This window comes from Dermochelys coriacea, chromosome 8 (genome assembly GCF_009764565.3).
Source record: "Dermochelys coriacea isolate rDerCor1 chromosome 8, rDerCor1.pri.v4, whole genome shotgun sequence".
Taxonomy (NCBI): Eukaryota; Metazoa; Chordata; order Testudines; family Dermochelyidae; genus Dermochelys; species Dermochelys coriacea.
Window position 1 is genome coordinate 18,353,298 of NC_050075.1, and position 21,144 is coordinate 18,374,441.

Sequence of the window (21,144 nt, forward strand, 5' to 3'; positions counted from 1 at the left end):
TCATAGAAACTTGTATATGCCCAATAACTGAAAATATGTCCTTCTCACTTAGGAGGCAATAAAGCTTCAACAAGATATGAGAAAAAAGAAGCAGGAGATGTTAGAAAAACAAATAGAATGCCAAAAGGTAAGTCTGGAATGTATTCTAGCTGTTGCATTCTGATTCCAGTGGGCACCAAATTTATTCAATTTGATTGCTTGTCTAAATTGTATCTTCTTGCTCAGTTGTGGTGGGTTTTTTTTTTTTAACATACATAGATGTTGATATCTAAGCTGGAGAAAAATAAGGCCACGAAACCAGAGGAGAGGGCAGAAATAATGAAGACCTTGAAAGAACTAACAGGAAAAATCTCTCAATTAAAGGATGAATTGAAAACTTCATCTGTAGCCTCCACGCCATCCAAACTGAAGTCCAAGACAGAGGTGTGTGCATTCTTACATTCATACAATCTTTTGAAATAAGTCATTACTATGACTTTTAGCAAGTGGGCAATACTGTCTTCAGGTTTACTTTATCACCTCATCTTTCAGAGTGGACAATGAAGCATGGGGAATAGAACAAAGCGGAAAGCTAATACGCTTTAGGACACTGGTACAAAGGGAACTGGTATACCTAGTTGTTATAGTAATCTGAGTGTATCTCAGACCTTAAGTTGATTACAGACATTGCTTGAATGTCAGCTTTCTGAAGTAAAATGCATCACACCAGTTCTGAGAAGAAATCAAACTGACTAATTTAATCATTAGTTTTTCTTGCCAATCCAGTTCTTTGGGTCCTGAATGTGAGCTATGTCATGTTACCCAGTACATGCTGGTTTGTACTGCATGAATGAGACAGTAAGGTATTGATTACTTTTCTAATTCAGTAACTTGTAACACAGTGACAGTAATACAGATATTTAAAAAGCATTAGGGATACTGTTTTTAATTACTTTGAATTGTTTGAACTTTCCATATTGGAAAGGTATAAGCAAAAGCCTTAGGTGCAAGAACAAAGCAAGTTCTACTAGTATTTAAATGCCAAGATAGATTAGTGGGAATATAAATGACTACTAACTGGCACTCCCACAAGGAGTAAAATTGTCCTTCTGCAGCATTTAATATAAAATAAAATCCTTTCATACCTGTGAAAACATCAAAAATTGCTTCACTGTGATCTTTATAACGAAATACCTACTGATAAGTATAAGCATGGGCAAATGCATCAACTCCAATAGAAAATAGCTTTTTGAAAGTTACTTTTGATCCATATAGTTCAATGATCAACTGAGAAGAGATCACTGAAATCATAGTTTGCTTGTCCAAAGGAACTTTACCAGCTTGGCATTGTATGTATTTCAACACAGGAATTCAAATGTCTTCTCTTCAGGGTTGAACATTTTCTTCTACTGGGCATGAACACTGGGCTTAGGGAGGAATATGGATACTGAGGGATTTTTCTAAAGTTTGTTGCTAAACAAAATGGAATAAGGTGATAAGAGGATAAGTACTAATATTCTCGCCCCCCCCTTTTTTTTTTTTTAAAAAAAAAAAGGCACAAAAAGAGCTTTTAGATGCAGAACTGGACTTTCATAAAAGATTGTCTTCTGGAGAAGATACAACAGAGTTGAGGAAAAAGCTCAGTCAACTACAGGTTGAGGTGAGTTTGTAAGGAGTGCTGCCCCAGTGCTTTATGTCTGTTACATGAAGCTTTCAACTCCCCTGAAAGCTGAAGATAGCTTTGCCCACTATGTGCCTTTCTTTTTAACAGGCTGCCCGTTTAGGTATCTTGCCTGTAGGTCGAGGAAAGGTGATATCTGCTCAAGGCAGAGGAAGAGGACGAGGTCGTGGTGGGAGAGGAAGGGGCACATTGAATCATATGGTAGTGGATCACCGCCCCAAAGCTCTAACTGTTGGTGGCTTCGTAGAAGAGGAGAAAGATGAATTATTACAACACTTCTCTGTAAGTCAGCTCTGGATAGTTAACTTAAACTGGAAAAAAAATGCAGTCATGATTCTGTACTGCAGATTGAAGAGTTGGTGTTTCTTTAGTGTCTTCCAATGGAGGAACTCAAAGTAACTTCACACACAAGCCTCCTCTCCTCTTCCCCCACCCAACCCCCCCCGCATCTTGAAGATGAGTGTCTTTATTCATATTTCCATAATACAGATAAGTCGTATCACTATCCCAAAATCATAGAACAAGTTAAGTATATAGTTTTGCTTTCCAAAATTGGGATTTGGATTATTAAATGTAACCAGGCTTGGCAAAATTCAGTTTTTATTTTTTTATAATTTCAGTGGATATCGTCTTTTAAGTTGGGGTTTTGTTTGCTTTTTATCAATTTTTAATTTTCACAGTTGCAGGAAATTATGGAGGGGCGGACAGTTAATGACACTAGAGGTTGACATTCTGTTTTAATGGTTTATAAAGCTTTAAATTTTTGAAATTGTCAACATCACATGTTAAAATATATGAAGTGAATGTCCTTAAATCAACAAATCATACCTACTTTTATTCATTTGCAAGTCCATTTGGAACAAGCCTAATTCAAAAGTATATACATTTTATATACTAGATATACAAGTATATACTGGATTTTTACTCTAAAAAGTTCTCAAACAGCATTTTTCTTAATTGCCAATCTGTAAATTTTTTTTATTGAGGAAAATATTTTTTTCATCCATTAGTGTATATGGTGAAATTGACATTTACTGATTAAAAACGTAATCCTTGCAAGCCCCAATAGAATACTTGCCATATCTGGTATATCTGCACTGCAGTCTCTATGGATGTCCAGGTGCGTAGATTTGTCCAACCCCCCCCCCCCATTGTCTCTACTCAAACACTGGAAATGCACGTCTTGTGGTAAGTAGATCCTTAGCTAGCTTGTCTGTGGAGTGTGGGTATGTGCATTTGGGAGCAGGCCACTGCTCACCTATCTGCCTATTGTGTAATGTGGATGTAGCAGTCAGTACATTTCTGACAATTAAGATTCATGAACTAAAGTTAACTACTTTGGTATAGTGAAATGCATGCATTAAAACAAATGCATATTACACCTCACAAGTGTGTGCTTTCATACCTTCAGTACACAGTTTACTTCAAAATAGTATATTACCATGGGTATTGCTTTCATGTTGCAGGAGCATAAGTGTGTATGTAGACCAAAAACAAAACAGAAAACCATGTGGCGAAATGAATCTTTTTCCCTTGTTCTGTCATCTTATGCATGTTACTGTCTACCTTGCTTTAAAGTCTTTTGAAATGTGGACTTTAGAAGTATAAAAAATACTTAACAGCCTTTTACAGTCTGTGAGAGACATGTATGTGTATTTATCTACCCACCAAAGGCATTTCCTAGCCAACCCTTTCTCTCTATGTAGCTTAAAAAGTAAAGCACTGCTGTTTCAAGTGCTGGCTCATGTCCATTCCATATTAGGAGTGTGTGCTCGCCACATGCACCGATGCTGGAAGTTTTTCCCGCAGCAGTATCCATAGGGAATGGCGCCCATATAGAGCAGTATAAGGGGCGCTACTGGTTTTCCCCAACCCTAAGTTCCTTCTTGCTGCCAGGGATGGTGCTGGAACTTCTGCTGCTTCGGCTGGCAGTGTTTTGTTCTCCATTCTTGCGAATTTTATAAAACCTGTAATATAGTTGTATATAGTTACCCTTAATAATAGTTCTTAGTTTTTGTTAGTCCCAAATGGGACTCAGCCTTGGGATGGGGCATGCCCCGTCCCCAGGCTTTAAGCCCTGCAATAGTTGCAAATGGCCTTTGCCAATCAGCGATCCACATAGTAGCTGCCCAAGGTGCTTGGCCAAAGGGCACATAAGCGACAAGTGTCGTCTTCGTAAGTCCTTCAAACCCAGGTCGAAAAAGGAGCAGGACAACTTCCTGCAGACACTCCTGGTGGAGTCGGCACTCAATGCGGCACTGGAATAACAGTCTGACTCAGCACCGAGCACTGCAGTGTCAGTGCGTAGTGCTCTGTCAGCACCGTCCATGAGCTGGCACCAATCCCCCTCCACAGCTCTGGCCAAGAAGCAAAAGACGACAGTGAGGGGAAGATCATCTACTTCCTGCAAAGGAAAGGAAAGGGCTCGGGGTGAGTCAAGACCCGCGCCGGGCAGCTCAATGCTCCCTTCGGGAAATCAGGCCCCAGTTCAAGTCGAGTGGTGCAGCCCATCCCATACCTTGCCTGGGAGTCTGGATAGCAGTACAGGCCTCCGTCAGCTTCAGGTGCCATCGATGCCCAAAGCCCTCCAGGCAGATCAGGAGATCCTGACGCTTCTGATGCTGCCCACACCAGCTCCGGCAGTACCCCAGTCTCAGGGTAAACCCACCTTGGGACCTCAGCAGCACTGTTCCCCATCACATGGGACATCCCATCACCGCTCGCCCACCCAAAGCCGTCACACCTCAGAGCTAAATAGGCAGGCTCAGTGGAGCCCTCTTTGGTCCCCGGACCTTGGGCACTAACAGCGGGATTTGAGGCATATTTCGTTGGTAGCCTGGCACAGACTCACTGAGGCATACCCCCCCCCCCCCCGCTTCCCCCTTCCCTCCCGCAGGAGCACAGAGACCAATCCCTCAGATCACCAAGAGCTTGGTACATATCCTGGGACTAATCAAGGGACCGAAGTTACCAGCCTGCCATCATTGGTCTCCAAGACGGGGATCACCATATTTGGGAAGATCCTCCCAGCAACCTCTCGGCATGGCTGCTGCGTGGCTGAACCAACAGGTTCTCCTGGGGAGTAGGAAGCCCTCAACCAGACTGATTTACTTGGCCAAGTGGACGAAGTTTTTCCCACTGGGCATCTGAGCAAGACATCTGTCCCTCGCGTTTTTCCATACACCTTAGACTACCTGCTTCATTTGAGGAACCAGGGCCTGGCACACTTTTCCATTAGAGTGCATCTCACGGCTATCTCTGCTTCTCACCTGCCGATCCAGGGCCAGATGGTGTTTTCTCATGACATGACGGTCAGATTCTTGAGAGGTCTTGAGGCTTCCTGCGGGTAGGGACCCCTGTTCTGCAGTGGGATCTTAACTTGGTCCTCTCTAGGCTCACGGCCCGCCCTTTGAGCCACTGGGCTACTGATCCCTTTCCCACCTGTCATGGATGGTCGCTTTCCTGGTGGCGGTGATGTCAGCGAGGCTAGTCTCTGGGTTTAAAGCCTTAACCTCAGAATGCTGTACACGGTCTTCTACAAAGACAAGGTTCAGCTGTGGTCCAGCCTTCCTGCCAAAGGTGGTGTCTACCTTCTATATGAACCAGGACATCTTCCTCCCGGTGTTCTGTCCCAAACCCGAACAACACCAGCAAAGAGAGGCGTCTTCAAATGCTGGACATCTGAAGGGCCTTGGCTTTTGTTACCCAAAATTGGGCCAGCTAGTAAGCTTAGGGAGGACTAATGATCCACCAGTTTTTGACAGAAAGCCGCGTGTTTATTATACTGATAGGTAAGCTGAAAAGAAGGGTCGGGGGGGGGGGCATCACACTCACACTCGTAGGACAGGCACAGCATTGGAGATGTCAGGATTCTTCAAGATAAGTGTCCCACAGCACAGCAATGGATGGTGCAATGAAAGTAAGTCTTCCCGAGGCACTATAGAATGCAACGCGGCGAACCACTGGCCAGGCAGTCTGGGCAAAGGGCCTTCATGGGAGGTACATGCTTTTGAGTGCACTCCTGAGCACATGGCCCCTTCCCCTTTCAAGGACCTGCTCCTCATAGCCTGCTGCTACAGATGATTTGGGCCAGGTCTGGTTGGTCACACTCCACCTCAGGCAGCGTCCATGTATTGGGTGTGTGAGCGCTGCCTAATTAGAGTCCCAGGCACCTTGTCTACCTGGGAGCTCTTCTGATCTTCCAGCTGTTCAACCAGCCCATTCATCCCACAAGCATTCCAGGAGGGAGGTGGAGGGGGAAAGCTACTTCACAGGTATTCAAAGAGGGAGAGGAGACAAAATGGGGGGGAAAGTGTAACAGACCTTTTGAGCATACAGGTTATACAGAGCATACAGATCACTGCTGCTCCTACAACAGCTTTTTACCTAGAAGGCACCAAGCCTTTCCATAAATCAACTCAGCTCTTCATCGCTACAGTGGATAGGATGAAGGGCCTTCTGGTGTCCTCATAGAGGATTTCCAACTGAATCACCTCTTGCATAAGGACCTGTTACAACCTGGCAGGGTCTCGCCACCACCAGTTGTCAGACCCCACTCGACTACAGCTCAGGTGTCCTTGGTGGCCTTCCTGCCGCACATCCCTCTCCAGGACATCTGTAACGCTGCGGCATGGTCCTCTGTTCACATGCTCACAGCACATTATGCCATCATTCAGCAGGCCAGAGGCCATGTTGGGTTCGACAGAGCTGTGTTGCTATCTACGTGTTCGTGAACTCCTACCCGTCTCCGATGGTACTGTTTGGGAGCCACCTAATGTGGAATGGACCTGAGCAAGCACTCAAAGGAGAAAAGACAGTTACCTTTTCTGTAACTGGTGTCCATTCCATGACCCAGCCTCCTTCCCCACTGTCAGAGTTTTGGGCAAGAAGGAGCTGAGGGTGGGGGGAACCAGCAGCACCCCTTATACCACACCATACAGGCTCCGCTATAGAGGGTGCCAGAGGCGGTCCCCTACAGATACTGCTGAGGGGAAAACTTCCAGTACCGGTGCACGTGGTGAGCATGCATACCTAATATGGAATGGATATAAGCAGCACACCTCGAAGAACACCAGTTATGGAAGAGATAACTGTCTGTCTTTTTTCCAAGCAAAGCAGCAATTTCACAAATTTAACTTTGTAGGAAGTTCATATTGCAGCTTTCAGGTCCCTTTAACAGTTCACAGCCCAACATCCAGCGTCAGTATGGGACGCAACTAAATTAATATCAAGTTTTTGATAAATTTTCCTAAACATCTTTCCTAAATGTCTTCTGGCACTTCTTAATTGAGAAGCCTATTAACTTTTTGGGTAATCCATAAAATATAATCAGAGCAATAGAAACAAATGCAGTGTTTGTGAAACGTGACATTGAATCTTACCAAGTTAATGCAAAGAATACCTAAACTTTTGCAAAGAAGAAGCAGTCGTATGGCAAACCTGGGCAATATTAAGAACCATTTATTAGAGTTGAGTAGAGAAAGAGAGTTCATTTTCACAGAGAATTTTCATAGTTCTGAAATTGGTTTTCATTCCAAAATGGAACTAAACCTAAAAATTTCAAAGTTCTCTGTACAAGGGAATGGAATCCTGGCTGTGCCCCATATGGTGGGTTAACTCAGAGCTGCAAACCCTAGGGTTCAGGACTCTGAGGAAGGCCTCCTGCCAACTCGCCTGCCTGCCATGTGACCAGAGAGGGTTCTCTTGGACTCCTGAAATAAGATATGAGAATTATACCTGCCAAACACTTTAGATTTCAATGGATTGGTCAATTCTGATGAAAAATGTTTTGTTGGAATATTTTTCGACCTGCTCTAGTGTTTTTTAGCTGAACGTGAAGTACTGCACTATAGTGCCCATCCTCTGGGAATTTTCCCAGTTTTCCAAGTGACTTACATTCTTGTGAAAATATTCCCTGCTAGTTCAGCAGCATCAGCTGTTAGATCTGCAGTAAGAGATTTGGCATACCATCATTTCTATTATCTAAGTTAATAAATTGTTTCCAAGAAGCTTACTAGTTTTTTACATAAAATTAAGGTAGAAGACAAAAATAATTTTCATTCTCCTACTTAGACTAAGATTCAAGAAATGCTTTCACTGACGACATCCTTTTTGTATTGAAGACAAATACAGTATGAAAGTTTGTAAATCGCTTTCATTTCAGCGAGATGGTACACTAAAGCTAATCTGGTTCTCTAGTACTGTGATTCAGTGTTACTGCCACCCTAATACTCAGAGTAAAGGGAGTTGGTTAGTTGTAAAATGCAAACATCTGATTGATCTAGTGAGAGTGGATTGATCAAGCTTCTGTTTTCTGGTAGAGTGCTCTGGTTCTCTTGCTGAACAGCTTCCCTTTTGCAAATTAATGAGCTCCAAAAGGAACTACTTCCTGGCACTAGAGAAGTTATGTGATGGGGAAGGGTTTGTATGTGTGTGGAGGAGAGGATTAAGGGGGAGGGGGTGGGAATGAGAGTTCTTAACACTCTGATAAGTGAAGGCCCTTTTTTGGGTGTGGGGGGGTGTTCCTAGTTGAGCAGTGAATTTTAATTGCAAGTAATTTAAATCTGTTTCTTGGGAGACAGGCTTGAGGCTATACACTACTGCTGGAATGGTACAAGCTGTGACCGCTTTCTAGCCTCAGGCTATCTCTTCCTTCCACCAAAAAAGCCATATTTAAATTTCAGCTTTGAATAGGCCCATGTTACGATATGATGGTTTGTCCAACTAGCACACCTGTTTAATGATGCTTTTTCTTGTTGTACATCTGTTTCACAGAAATTTGGAGATATTGAAGATCTCCAAGAAGAGGATTCTCCTTTAAGTGTCGTTCTGACTTTTAAGTCCCGCTCAGAAGCTGAAAATGTAAGTTCAGTAAGGGAAATCTTCCTGTGGTTTTAGGGTAAGAATCCTACTCTTTCATACAATATACTAGTTGAACTTTCTTTGGGGTGCTTTGTTCCATACCAGTCTGGAACAGATAGTGAGAATATTTGTTGCCATTAGTTAAATGGTAGGTGAACTCGGTATTGACAGAGCTTCAATGCTGGAGTCTTCCAGCCAGGCAATCTTTGAGCCCTGTTGCTATTCCCAGAATGCCAATGTGCATACAGTGACTCAGCCAGTTAGGAGCTTTGTTGAAGTTGCTGCTCAGAAATACCCTTGTGGGAGTTGGGGGAGGTAGTTGTGTAGCATAGATTTGGGAAGTGTACGGTGACACTTCTTAAGGGGATAACCTCTTCTGATTAAAGTACCTAGCTCATTATTGGTTACCTTGTTTCTTTACTCTTATGAACCATATGTTTTTAATTCCCTTTAAAAACACATCTAAAATAAAACCTAGGCTGCTAACCAGGGATCAAGATTCAAAGACCGAAGATTACAGATATCATGGCACAAACCTAAGGTACCTTCTGTGTCCACAGAAATTGAGGAAGAGGAGTCCAAGGAAGAGGTACTGTAGTAGCTTATCTGTTTTCACAGAATTCCTAGCAGTGTAGGGATTTTTGGTTGTGTAGAATGTTTTCTCTCTGTTTGCTGTGGAAGTTGTCCGAAGATATTGTGGAAAAGTTCACAGTAATTCTTACAAGATAGAAATGTTGAAACCTTACTTGGATGCGCATGCATCCTTAAGAGAGCAATGTGTATTTTTGAGTAAAATGTGCATACTTGTATAAACTATCAGGACCAAACATTTGAGTTCTCTGTGTGCTGATTGTTAAAAGTACACATGAGCAGTTCTGATATAGGGTAAATTGCTTCATTTCTAGTACCTGATTTTTATTTTTATTTTTTTTCCCCCCTGATTTGGGCACTTATAAATGATTGCTGGATAAACAAACTTGCCTTAGCCTGGTCTGCAAAGGAAAATACTCATTTCTGAGAACCAACTACAGTTAATAAAGACTGCTCAGAAGCAGCATAGTATTTGATTTGTGGACTGGTGGTTGTTTTCTTCCTACCATTTTTCCCCCTTTGTGATGGGGGCAAGATAGTATTCTTTATAAATTTTGGTAGAAATAATTATTCACATATCAAGATAAGATTATCCCTTTGACTTGTAAACTACTAGATATTTGCAGGAGACTATAATTTAACATTAACAATCCCATATTTACTAGAATCAGTGTAGTAAGAAGGTGAAAGTAGTAGTTTTAATTATTAGTACTAGATGATAAATTTTGTATTAATCCTGGCCAGATGGTGCAAAACACCTTTAGAGCAACAAAAATGTGCAAAGTGTATAATCTTTAAGTTTAAACTGTGTATTGTTTCCTCGGATCACATGCCATCCTGAACCAAGCAATGTTTAAGTTGGGTAATCGTTTCTGTCCCTTGACATGGAGGGATATTGACATATTATTAACCAGAACTTAATAGGAATGTTGCAAATTATTCTCCCCTTAGTAAAGAATTTTATTTCACTTAAATGAAAAAGATGCTGCTATTTTTCCAACATGCTGGTGCCATTGAGGGGACACAGCTCCTTCTTTTAGAGCCAACGTATTGTGTATGCACATTGTATGATGAATCCTTTGAAATAGTATCTAGAAGCCATTGTGTAAACCCAACCCTAAAATAATATGCTGCTGCTTTATATAGTATGTTGCCTCTTGCATATAGAAGTGCATTGGTGTGTCATCTCTAAAACCAGACTACAATTTTGTCTTCATCCAGGAGACTGAAACCTCAGATTTATTTTTGCACGAAGATGATGACGATGATGATGAAGATGAAGATGAATCCCGTTCTTGGAGAAGATGAAACTTGATTTGGAATTGTATATTTTTAGGAATATAGTTTGAACTACAACTTTTAAAAATTTATTTAAGAAAGTTGATGAGCCAAAAAGTTTTATTTTACTTTCTTTTCAAAACACACAGTAGATTTCAAGTGAGAACAAGTTTGTGATCTGAACATGTCTGATACTTGGTCAGCCAAAGCTTTGCCCAATGACTTTTTACAGAGTTAAAAAGATCATCAATGGTGGTAGTCCTCCTATAAAGAAGAAACTTATCAATATTGTCAAACCCTTTTTTCACATCACCTATATTATCTTGTTTTTTAATGCTCTGATTTATTAGATATAAAAGAAAAGATGTTACAGGTTTTATTTAGTAATATAAGGTTGCAGGAGAGAGCTGCAGACACATTTTCATTAAATGTCAATTGCTTCATCTTTGCTAACTCAAAAAGGGTAGCATTTTATTACATGTGAAGTCAACTATTATAGGAAATATTTGTCTGAATTCATTTTTTGCTTCAAGACCTGTCTGGAGAGCCACACACAACTTCAGTGTAGAAGACCCGAACTTTTTTTCATTCTAGTGTTTTGTCTTCTGTTTCCTCTTGCATACTTTAACAGGGTATTAGTATGATACTGCCTGATACTAGTTCACTGTAAATTGCTTTAAATCCTGTTTCACTGTGAAACATTAGCAGTGACACTGATATCTGGGTCATTAGCATATTGTTTCCATTCTTTCACTGTCAGTGTCAGTTCCTTCCTACAGTTTGGATACAAGGTTCAAGCTTAATCCAGGCTGTTGATTTATTGCATTGTCAGTATTGATAAATGTCTATCCTGTTAAACTGTATAGAGTTCTAAAACAATCAACCATGAGAATCCTCTTCTCCCACCTCTGCAATGTGACTAGGTCTGTCACTTTTATTAATATTCAGGCCAAACCCATACAGTGTTCAGAGCAAGTTTTGTTGTTTTTTTGGCCCATGGAAGGTCAATATCCTACTATACTAAACCAGCACTTTAAGTGATGCAATTCTTAAGACTAGTGTTTAAAACTCACTTTAGGAAAACTATTTGTATTTATATCTTAAAGTGCAGTTTAGTTTAAAAGCAGGAAAGACAGACACTATGAAATTTTCAATTGCCTTTCTTTATACCACTTTAAAACAAAAAAAAACACCAAAAAAGAAATGATGGTGATTGTGGTAGAAATGGGGCTAATAAGTTTAGACCCTTGAGAGCTATAGATCTTCATAACTCTGTTATGTGGGTCTTGCTGTTCGTGAGCATAAATACATTATCCAGTAGGCTTTTTCCTTCACTCTGTATGCATCTGTACTGTACACTTTGTACAGTAGGAGTTATCTGTTATATAAGTAGCCATGTAAAATAGTGTCTTTGCGTTCTGAATGTCAGTTTGAAGGAGCAAAGCAAACATACTCTTACCAACTGCTGGGATACTAAACAGCTTTGTTATATACATGTACCAAATGCATACATTCTTGGCTTTAGAAATCGTATATTGCTTTCAGATATTTAGCACACCAGAGTATTTGGCAATTGGTTCCTGATTCAAAATAAATACAGCATGTACCAGAAATTTTAATTTATGCTGAACATAGCTAGTTACTTGAAGTCACGTTCTTTCAGGTTGCCCCATGTACTCTTCCTCTCCATTTGAGTATCCTTTTGCTGTGGTAATACGTAAAAGAAACCAAAACTTTATCATTTTAAGTTTCGGTATCAGTTGAAGGGAATATGTCCTTCAGTATTTTCCCCCTTCATATTAAGACTTCCATTTTGTAGTTAAATACTGCGTTCCTACTAATGCTGAGTTTCAATTAAGTATATGAAGGAATGATGAAAAAACATTAATACTTTGAACCTAGAAGAATAATCCTTGCTCTTCTCCCACCATCTCTAATATTTTCTTAATGTCTGTGGCTCAGTGTATATTTTGAAAGATCCATTACAGCAAATGTTTGAGTCCTGACGGTTTAAAAAATGATAGAGGGAACAAAGGATTTATATATATTTTTTTGTACAGAGTTTTTTCTTAATTGTATAATTTTGTAAATATTTTGCTTTTTGTGTACTAAAACTACCAGCGTATAGATTTCAATAAGAATTGTTGTATTTTTGTATTTGGAAACTGAAGATTACAGTGAATGAATGAAGCTGTAAGAGAAATTTCAGTAGCCTTTGACACAGTTAAACAGAATGGGGTTTCCTTTTCATATGGTTTTAGCTCTAAAAGGACACACCTTATTGGCACACTTTGTTGAGAGACACTTTTGCCCTTGCTCATATGTATTGGCTTTTTTAGTTGGGTGAGATAGGCAAGAGGCAAGGGTGGAAGATTTATTTAATGGGCCTTGGAGAGATTTATATAACATTTTCTTTGGTATGCACATTGGTAGCCTTACATACATCCTCAAGTGACATCCCAAACATGATTTCTAAGCATTGAAGCACAAAAGTGAGTTGTGCCTCTGAACTTAGCTTGTGTATTAAAAACATGCTATTATATTATTGGGAGTATAACTGAGCAGCATAACAGTAATTGATTAAATTCTGGTATTTAAGGAGTGGGAAAGCTGTTTGAAAGTGACCTTCATTTTGCCAAAGCTAGAGGATCTCCCTGTGTTGTATTTTACGGCTTAGTAGGTAATACTAAATTGTTTATTTTTAAGTAGGTAACAGAGAATGCACATTTTATTTTTTATTATGGTAACATTTTATTTTTATTATGAAATTATAATGTACACTTTCAGAAAGTACAGTTGACTTAATTCATAATCAGTACTATATCTATATATGCATACCGAGCAACTTATGTATAGGAAATTTAAAATAAAATGTTACCAAACTAAAGCCTAGTTTACAGACCATACAACTGTATATTGCTAAACATTAAACTTTGGTATGAAGAATTATTCTTCATTTCTTTATCATCAAATTAAGTTCTTGAGCATAACAAAGCCCATGAGCTGTAAAGATTCATTTGAAAACACTTGCCCATTTATGCTGAAAACGTTTCAACAGTTTTTAACAAAATCATGTGAAAAGGAATATAAGTTCCTCTTGATGTATAGTAAACTTGTACTATAGTTTTTACAAAATTGTGAACTTGTGTAATAGTATAATAGGAGATATTGTTGAATTTCTAACTGTTTATACATTTAAATTCATATATGTAATGTTTGTTTTACTGATTACAATCTGAATTTCTAAGATGCATGTTGACTTTTTGCAATAAAGATATAATATGGAATGGTTCAAGATTTAAAAAAGGAAAAAGCTACAAATAACTCTAACTTAAAAAATTGGAAAACTGAAGAACCATTCCAAAAAATTACAACCATCACAAAAAGAGCTATATCACTTTTCTTCTGAAAAATGTGTGCGCGCATGTGTCTCTGTATGTGTGTGCAGGCTTTTGCTTGCCTTATAGTTAACAAATATTGCTGAAGCAGCTGGAGAGAAGATAGTTTCTCTGTGGAGAGCATTACAGTTCTGTCAGAGCCAGTAAGAAATAATGTGGTCAGCAAACTGTGAGTATATTTGTGTTTTGCAGAAAACTGCAAAGCATTTCACATCTTTTTATTTAGAGGGTAAACTAATTATTTTAATGCACCTGTGCCAGTGCACTGAACAAAATGAATTCAAATCGCTGTGACCTTTTCTCTTCTTTTTTACTTCGTCTCAATTTAAAAAAAAAAAAAAAAAGCTATGCTACATGTAACACTAGTGTCATTTCTTCACCATGCTCATTCACTGGTGTGTTGTATCCCTATTACCCTACCTTCATCTGTCATTTAGATTGTGAGTGCTTCAAGGCAGGAATTGGCTTTTCTGTATTTTTACAGTATTCTGCACAATGGGTCCCATCCCCAATTGGGGCCTTAGGCAGTGTATCATAAGGGAAATTTTAAAAAGTCTTTCATTTTTGGAAGTTGTTTCCTTTGCCTAAAATATAAAGTCTTGGAGCAGTTCTTAATATCTGTTTTACGAGATGAGGGCTTTTGAAGGAAAGAGGCCTTGAAATGGAAATGTTTAGGGCGTGCGATTTGGAATAGGGAATAAATAGTTGCCCAAAACCCACTAACTGAACATGTTTTCTAAGCAAGAAAAAGTAATAGAAATCATCCTGTGTGTATTTCAGGGCTCTTATTTTTTCCTCTCATGTTTTTGCAGATCTTTTGTATGGGAATATAGCTGTCTTGCCCCTGAATTTTAGAAATGCCCTTTTACTGGTATGTGGCAGTTACACTTATGGTGGAAAGTATTCTTTAAAACCTTTATGGTAAAAACGACGTATTAAGGAGTCTATTAACAGAACAAATGTGAAGGTAAATGCATTTAACTCAAAGATTTTTACATTATACTTCAACCATTGCTAATTAGGAGACCCACATGCCTGTCCTATATGCAGGACTCCTGTGGAGTTGATTGGCATTTCTGTGCATAGAATTTCTTCAGAGGTGGAACTAGAACTTGCTAATAACTGATTTTCCTTTTTTTTACTTTTGAAATATTCAAGATCAGATTGTAGCTTGTGTAATTTAATGAAATGTGTATTAAGAAATACTTGTTACCCATATAAACATTGTTGACCCAGGTATGTGATGTGATAACATGAAGTTCCTTAAACTAAAATTATGTTCTTAAGTCATCTTCTCCACCCTTTTTAAAAAAAAAATTTTTAGAAATGTATTGTTGATTCACTCAGTTGGGTAGGCTTGTATTTGTCTAGCCAACAAGAAGTTAGGATAGATAAAGAATGAGGTAGAGAACAGGGAGAATATTATGCCATCATATAACTCAGTGATGTGGTCTTGTCTAGATCATAGAACTGGTTGCCCCACCTTTTTTTTTAATGACGACAAGTTTGGTTGCTAACAGTAATGGCTGATGTAATATATTGCAACTTTTTTAAGGCATTTGATTTGGTACTGCATGATGTTTTGAGTAAAAAAACTAGAAGAATATAAAATTAATATGGTACATATTAAATGGATTAACAGCAGGCTAACTGCTAGATCTCAAAATATAATTGTAAATGAGGAATAGTCATAAAGCGGGTTGTTTCATGTCACGTCCCACAGGGATTTGTTCTTGGCCCCATGTTTAACATTATCAGTGACCTGGAAGAAAACGTAAAATCACTACTGAAGCTCACAAAATTGAGGAGTGGCAAATAATGAAGTGGACAAGGCATTGATAGAGTAATCTGGTTGACTTGGGTATCTGTGCACAAGCACACAATATGCATTTTAACACAGCCAAATGGAAGGTCATTCATCTAGGAACAAAGAATGTAGGCCATATTTATAGGATGGGGGACTCTATCCTTGGAAGCAATGACTCTTAAGATTTGAGGGGTCATCTGAGATAATCCAGTTGAATGTGAGCTCCCAGTGCAAAGCTGTGGCCAAAAGAGCCAAATGTGACCTTAGATGCATAATTGGGAATCTCAAGTAGGGAGGTTATTTTACCTCCTGTATTTGGACCACTGCTGGACTACTGTGTCCAGTTCTGGTGTCCACAATTCAAGAAATATGTTGAAAAATTGGAGAGGGTTCAGAGAAGAGCCACAACAATAATTAGAGGATTAAAAAACATGCCTTATAGTGATAGACCCAAGGAGATCAATCTGTTTAGCTTAACAAAGAGAAAGATAAGGGGTGATTTAATTGCAGTCTGTAAGTATCTACATGGGTAACAAATACTTGGTAATGGGCTCTTCAGTTTGGCAGAGAAAGGTACAACACAATCAAATGGCTGGAAGTTGAAACTAGACAAATTCAGATGTACATTAACGGTGAGAACAATTAACCACTGGAACAGTTTACCAAGGGACATGGTGGATTGTCTATCACTGACCACTTTAAAATCATGATTGCTTTTTTAAAAGATCTGCTCTAGGAATTATTCTGTGGAAATTCTGTGGTCTGTATTATATAAGAGGTGAGCCAACATAACAATGGTCCCTTTTGGTCTTGGAATCAATCTTAAAAAGGCTATTTCAGAATTAGGGGGTGGTCAGAGAAGGGAGATAAAAATGATTAGCTGCTTCATAAAACTTGTATGAGGAGATTGAAAGGATTGGGATCTACCTTGGAAAAGACTAGATAAAAGGAGGCATGAGAGAAGTACACCTCTACCCCAATATAACGCTGTCCTTAGGAGCCAAAAAATCTTACCGCGTTATAGGTGAAACAGAGTTGTATCGAACTTGCTTTTGGCCTCGAGCATTTCCGTTAATTGTCACTTCCTGCCCCCTGACTGACCCCTCAGAACTCTGACCCATCCAATTCCCCCGTTCCTTGTCTCCTGACTACTCCCTCCAGAGACCCCAACCACCCTTCCAATTCCCCCGTTCCTTGTCTCCTGACTACTCCCTCCAGAGACCCCAACCACCCTTCCAAGACCTGACCTCCCCATCCCTAATAATTCCCAGGACCCCACCCCCTACCCAAACCTCCTGTCCCCTGACTGCCCCGACCCCTATCCACACCTCCACCCCTTGACAGGCCCCCTGGGACTCCCACGACCTATCCAATGTCCCCTGCCCCCAGAACCTCCAAACCATCCAACCCCCCCACCTTGCCCTGACCGCTCTCTAAGACTCTCTTCCCCTTATCCAACCCCTCAGCCCCAGCCCGGCACCCTTAACATGCCACTCAGAGAAGCGTGTTGGAGGCTGATGCACTGATCTGCTGGAGCGCGCAGCCCCGCCCCCCAGAGCGCGGCTTTACTATGTTATATCCGAATTCATGTTATATCAGGTCACGTTATATCTGGGTAGAGGTGTATATATAAAAAAGAACGGTATTAGATGCTAGATCAGGAACTTCTGCTCTATTTCATAGAAACAGAGATTTTCAGTGCAATTAAAATGTGGTAAATTCAAAACCTATAAAAGGAAATACTCTTCACACAATGTATAATTAGACTGTGGAACTCATTGCCACAGGATGCCATTGACAAAAAAAAGTATCAAGATTCAAAAAGGGATTGGATATTAATTGACAAGAATATCCAAAGTTTTAATGGATAATGCTATCAAATTTTTTAAGAGATGTTAAACTTCATGCTTCAGAATTTGAACCAATCTTGAACTGCTAGCTATTAGGAAGGGGTTTTTTGTTTATTTTTGTTGCACCTTCCTCTCAAGCATCTAGTGTTAGCCCCTGTCTGAGCCAGGATGTTACACTTAATGCACGATAGGTCTGATCTGGTATGACAATTCCTTTGTAGTTAGACGTATCCCGGATTATCAAATAAGGGAGGAGGATTTCAGCCTATCCTTCAAATTGACATAAAAGTGGCAACTAACTGAAGGTCTTGTAAGTTGTAAGATTTTCATAATGGGAGGCTGGAGTGGGGAGTGGAAGCCAACTGAACAGTGCATGTCAGTTGTATTTAACTCACTAAAGCCTCCATGCACATTGCTGTACTACTATTTGCACAGTAAAGCTATAGCTGTGGAACAATTAACTTACAGCAAAATGCAAACAGGTTAATTGTAGTTTTGTTTTTTTTTCTTTTTTCTTTCTACAGGATCTGCCATTGACACACATTTCTGCACTCCATTGAAGGTTAACCAACCAGTTCAGGTCTTGGAGTTAGGCTACTTGATACCGGTAGAACGTGGTAAGTAATTGTTAAACATCTATTGTGGTCTTGCGTGTAGTACAGCCTAGTATTTTGATAGTAACCATTTATCTGTAGCTATTTTATGAAAGATTAAAACGATTAAATACTGAAGATAAAAAATAAGTTGATGACTGACAAGTTTTGTTTTTTCAAAAGAGCATAATAAAGCATAGGGTTGATCTGGAAAACAAGTGATGATAAAGTATTTCACTGAGACCAACATCTGTTGAAGGAGCCTTTTGTAGAAGTATTGCTAGCAGAGGCGACGCATCGGGGAGGGGCACATGTTGGGTGTCATGCCCCCCCAAATTTGCTGCTTGTCTACACTGCTGAAGCCCACTGCCCTCACTCTACCCCTTCTCCCCCACTCTCAGCAGGCCTGGGTCAGGCCCAGGTCTCTGATTGCTAGGTCAGTGCTTTCTCACTATACATCTTGGTTCTCTTGTCTGTCTTCTCCTACATCACCTTTTTTGCCCATTCCCAGTTTTAAAAATCTGTAATTAAAGAGAATATCTATATAGAAAATGAATTGTGCTAACTATTCAAATAATTGTAGTATGCTTATCTGGAAAGTGCTTAACAAGTTTTATGTGCTACCACAATTGAAATAGTTACTATTAAACTGTAAAGTTTAAGGTGGGTGAAGCAATATCTTTTACTGTACCAACTTCTGTTGAGAGAGAGACAAGCTTTCGAGCTATACAGAGCTCTTCTTCAGATCTGGGAACTGTAGAGTATCATAGCTAAATAAAAGGTGGAAGAGTTTGTTTAGCATAAGTAGTTAACACATATTCTAAGGGCTGGTCTGTGCTACCACGCAACATCAGCACAGCTGCACTGTTGCCGACGGCAGAGTGCTCTCCTGTCAGCATAATTACTCCAGCTCAACGAGAGGCAGAAGCTATGCTGGTAGGAGAGCGTCTCCCACCAACATAGCATAGTGTAGACACTGCTTGAAGTCGATGTAACTTGCATCGCTCAGGGGAGTGGCTTTCACACCCCTGAGCGACATAAGTTACATCGACCTAGGGTTTGTCTACATACCGCTTAAGAGACCATTCAAAGTGAAGTGGCCTGTTAACACCTCTGCAGACATAGGGAAAAAAGGAGGGTTAGTGGCTTACAGATTGGAGTAATAAGCCATAAATCCAGTGTCTCTACTGAGACCATAAGACCTCAACAGAAACCTGCACAACACTTTCAAAAGATGAGCCTGGGAGCTTAAATTCGTTACTGGACACTATAAGACATAAGGCAAAGTGCTCAAACCTCTTTACAAGTGGGTGGTTATACCTGATCTTCTGAAACTTGTTACGTTTTGATGCATTTTTTTGGATACAATTATATTGGCATCTGTAACTTGTAGTAGTGCTTTATTTCTCATGTTTCCATTTATTAAGTTTTGCATGCTGAAAACCTTGTGGTTTTAGAATTGGTGAAAAATTCAGGCTGTCGGAGGTTTATCCTGTAGAGGGCACAAGAATACAGAGATCTTACACTTGCACCGTGAACTCTGACTATGACTGTCTGCTCTTAAACCCATTTTCATACATCTGTGGCATCACAAGTTGCTTAAGCTAGTCAGAAGAATACTTTTGTATTTGCTGCCAGTATTTTAAAGGTGTTTAGGTGCCTAAAGTGGGTAATTGTCCCATTTGCCAAAAAAGTCAGCCCGGGATAGGGCTTAAAAAAGCAATTGTCCTGGCCAAAACGGGATGTATGTTCACCCTAAGTATTAAGAGTCCAAAAAAACAGCCATCAGGGCTCAACAGATAGGGTGCTTGCAGACTTTTCCATCAGTTTTAATAGGACGCAATAATAATACAAGGTGAAATACTGGTGGAAGGGATGTTGAAGAATAAATGATAGTGAATATTCATCATAAAAACCTACTGGAGTCGCCTATCTCTGCACCTAGAAAATGTTTCTGGTAACACCTCATCATACTTGGTGTGGCTAGTCCTTTGAGGATGTTTATTTGGGGGTAAAATAGATGAGAAATGAATATCAGTACAAAATATTTGCCATATCAGGTCAGGCCAATAATTAATCTAGTCAGTATCCTTTCTTCAGCGGTGGCTAGTACTACATGCTTCAGAGGAAGGGGTGTGAATTCCCATAAAATTTTTTTTGAACAGTCTCAATAGAAGTGAGTTTAGCAAAGCATATTAAAGCTCAATTCCCTGCCCAACCTGACAGACATAGAGGCTTCTGCACTCAGGCTGCTTTCTTGGACAGTTTGAACACAGGAAATGCTGAGAGTATGAATTTTCAAAAGCGCTTAGCGTTATCCTAATTTTACTTCTGTGAAAATCAATGGTAAAACTCCCATTTACTTTAGCTGAAGCAGTGATAGGCCAACGCTAAGCACTTTTAAAAATCTGGCATTAAATGTTTTGTTGAAATATCCAACACAAACTTCTTTGGAAAAAGCATTTTCGGGGATCATGTGAAAATTGTGTCTCTTGTGACTTTAAAAGTTTCTCACCAATTTTTGCTGCATTGTAATTAAAAAAAAAAAAATTTAGAATGTTAACACTTCCTTTTGCAAAAGTAAACCAATGTGCCAGAGCCCAATACGCCAAATCAGTTTTGGGGCTTGTAAACATTGTCATGTTTGAACACCACTGTGAAGAATCAAGTTAGCTGACATGATGCCAACCACAAATCGATTAATCAAAATCTTTTTCAAATACGAAACTTTATGTAGACAAGTCCTTGCAGAAAACCTGTCTCCAGCAAAAGGCGATAACACCTAAACCTGAACACAAATAACAGTAATAGGGAAATTTCCTCTCCATCCCGCTTCATATCAAGGAGGCGTGACCTTCGAATCCTACATGTGTTTGAATGCTAACGTTGTTAAGCAAAGGTGGGTCCTTTTTTCTGAAAGGAAATTAAAGGTAAAAATCTTTACTGTGGCAATATGAATTTAAATTAACTAAAGATGTATTAACTAAGAAAAGGAAACGAGTTACATTGACCTAAGTTTGCAGCATGGACCAGGCAATGCAAACACTCAGTATTACCTTATGACATAGGGTACCGAGTTGTAAGTGAGATTACTACATGCAGCATC

The 21,144-nt window shown here is 39.7% G+C and overlaps 1 protein-coding gene across 3 annotated transcripts in view; it reads left to right on the top strand.

The window, feature by feature from the left end:
• The window catches only part of RBM27 (RNA binding motif protein 27), a 50,305-nt gene that overhangs the window by 25,576 nt on the left and 3,585 nt on the right, over window positions 1-21,144 (top strand). Inside the window, exons 15-22 of one of the 3 annotated variants that reach the window (XR_006283125.1) lie at window positions 53-127; window positions 259-423; window positions 1,535-1,639; window positions 1,751-1,942; window positions 8,435-8,521; window positions 9,000-9,110; window positions 10,334-14,755; window positions 17,970-18,062. Coding sequence is in view for 2 of the 3 variants with exons in the window: in XM_043520209.1 (XP_043376144.1) it covers window positions 53-127; window positions 259-423; window positions 1,535-1,639; window positions 1,751-1,942; window positions 8,435-8,521; window positions 9,000-9,110; window positions 10,334-10,420 (822 nt within the window). In the remaining variant the exon portion in view is untranslated. Of the gene's footprint in view, window positions 1-52; window positions 128-258; window positions 424-1,534; window positions 1,640-1,750; window positions 1,943-8,434; window positions 8,522-8,999; window positions 9,111-10,333; window positions 15,094-17,969; window positions 18,063-21,144 lie in introns of those variants that run through there. The other 2 variants (XM_043520209.1, XM_038413115.2) reach the window with 2 other exon arrangements.